Here is a 2,530-nt window from a genome sequence, read left to right as displayed (position 1 = left end):
TTTTAATATATTCTCCTTCATAGGGCTAGATTTGTGGACAGATATTGTGTAAATTTGTTTTTTTTTTTTTTTTTGGAATATCTTTGTTTTCCATCTATGGTTATAGAGATTTTCTGGATATAGTACACTGGGCTGTCATTTGTGTTCTCTCCAATCTGTATGATATCTGTACAGCATCTTCTAGCTTTTAATGTCTGTTGAGAATTTTAGTGTAATTCTATGAGTACAGCATGCTAACTGATTGTGGCACTGAAGCATCTTTTGGTGTAATTCTGATAGGTCTGACTTTAGATGTTACTGGACCTTTATTTATTAACTTAGGGATTTTGGTATTCTTTCTTTGATTTGTGCATTTGATGTTTTTACTATATGTAGCAGGGGGAATTTCTTTTTCTGGTGCACTCTATTTGGATTTCTCTAAGGTTCTTTATGTTAATGGACATATCTTTATCTAGGTAAGGAAAGTTTTTTTCTACTATTTTGTTGAAGATATTTAAAGGGCCTTTAAGTTGGGAATCTTCACTCTTTTCTACACTTATTATTCTTAAGTTTGGTCTCTTCATTATGTCCTGGATTTCCTAGAAGTTTTGGGTTAGGAGCTTTTTGCTTTTTCCATTTTCTTTGACTAGTGTGTCAATATTTTCTATGTATCTTCTGCACATAAGATTCTCTTTTCAATCTCTTGTGTTCTGTTGGTGATGCTTGCATTTATGTCTCCTGATCTCTTTCCTTGAATTTCTATCTAAAAGTTGTCTTTTTTTGTGAATTCTTTATTGTTTCTATTTTCATTTTCAATTCCATGATAATTTTATTAAACTATTTCACCTGTTTGTTTGTGTTTTCCTATAGCTCTTTAAGTGAATTTTATGTTTCCTCTTTAAGTACTTCTATTTGTTTACCTGTATTCTCCTCTATTTCTTTAAGGTAGTTAGTTATTCATGTCCTCCTTAAAGCCCTATATCATCATCATGGGATATAATTTTAAACTCAAATTTTCTTTTTCTGTTCTGTTGACATATTCAGTACTTGCTGTGGTAGGAAAACTGGGTTCTGATGCCTGGTTGGTTTGGTTTCTGTTTGTTATGTTCTTGAGCTTGCCTCTGGCCATATTATTAACTGGGATGTTAGTTGGTATTGCTGTCTCTGACTGGAGCTTATTTCTTTTGTCTGTGGTCCTATGAGCTTAGGGTTGAGAGTGCTTCTGGTTGATCATTTCTCTGCAGGCAAATCAATGGCATAGATGAAGCCTGGGACAGATGAAGACTTAAAATGTGTAGTTCCATGCAGCCTGCCAGTTTCCATGCCTTGTGAGTTCCTGGTGAGTCTCTATTTGGACAGTCAGTAGAGAGAAAGTGGGATCTCACCCATAGGCTTAGGAGTGAGAGCACTCCTGTGTAATCATCTCTCTGTGGGCAGTTTATTGGCCCTAATGCCAGTTCAAAGGCCGCAGCTATGAATGCAGAGAAAGACTGGAAGGAAGTGCAATATTTTTATGGAAAAAAAAAACTTGCCTAAAATAATCCATTACTCTATGTGGTAAAACTAGTTTCTTTATCTTTTGCAGATGACACATTTCATAAGCTTTCTTTCTCATTCATTAACAATGCAGCTGAATATCAATGTGACAGAATTCATTCTTCTTGGCTTGACCCAGGATCCCAGTCAGAAAACCATAGTTGTAGCCATTTTCTTGTTCTTTTATATGGGAACATTACTAGGTAATTTGCTTATCATTGTTACCATCAGGACAAGTCAAGCCCTTGAGAGTCCCATGTACTTCTTCTTGTTCTGTTTATCCTTGTCTGACACCTGCTTCTCTACAACTGTAGCCCCAAGAACAATTGTTGACTCATTTATGAAGAAGGCCTCTATCTCTTTCAATGAATGTATAATTCAAGTCTTCACATTTCATTTATTTGGTTCCCTTGAGATCTTTATCCTCATCCTAATGGCTATTGACCGGTATGTGGCCATCTGTAAACCTCTGCACTATATGACCATCATGAACCGCCAAGTCTGTGGAATGCTGGTGGCCATAGTCTGTGTGGGATCCTTTGTGCATTCTTTAGTTCAGATATTTTTGGCCTTGAGTTTACCTTTCTGTGGTCCCAATGAGATTGATCACTATTTTTGTGACTTGCAACCACTGTTGAAACTTGCCTGTTCAGACACATATATGATCAACCTTCTTCTGGTGTCCAATAGTGGAACCCTTTGTACCTTGAGTTTTCTCATGCTCATGATCTCATATGGTATCATTCTCTATTCTTTGAGGAACCACAGTGCTGAAGGGAGAAGAAAGGCTCTGTTCACTTGTGTCTCTCACATTATAGTAGTCATTTTGTTTTTTGTGCCTTGCATATTTATATACACACGTCCTGCCACTACCTTCCCTATGGACAAGATGATATCAGTGTTCTACACAATTTGTACACCTTTTCTAAACCCTCTAATTTATACACTGAGGAATGCAGAGGTGAAAAATGCTATGAAGAAGTTGTGGAGCAAAAAAATCTCAAACGATATATAA

The 2,530-nt window shown here is 36.4% G+C and overlaps 1 protein-coding gene across 1 annotated transcript; it reads left to right on the top strand.

Annotated features, from left to right (window-relative positions):
- Positions 1–1,603: 1,603 nt before the first annotated feature.
- LOC308429050 (olfactory receptor 4C16-like) lies at positions 1,604–2,530 on the top strand (the record flags this gene model as incomplete). The annotated part of the gene is made up of 1 exon (XM_080927696.1): positions 1,604–2,530. One exon carries the CDS (start codon positions 1,604–1,606, stop codon positions 2,528–2,530), a length of 927 nt encoding a protein of 308 aa, XP_080783822.1.

Source organism: Micromys minutus (genome assembly GCF_963924665.1).
Source record: "Micromys minutus genome assembly, chromosome: 13".
Taxonomy (NCBI): domain Eukaryota; kingdom Metazoa; phylum Chordata; class Mammalia; order Rodentia; family Muridae; genus Micromys; species Micromys minutus.
Note: the sequence above shows the minus strand (reverse complement) of the source record. Positions and strands in the feature narration are given on the sequence as shown.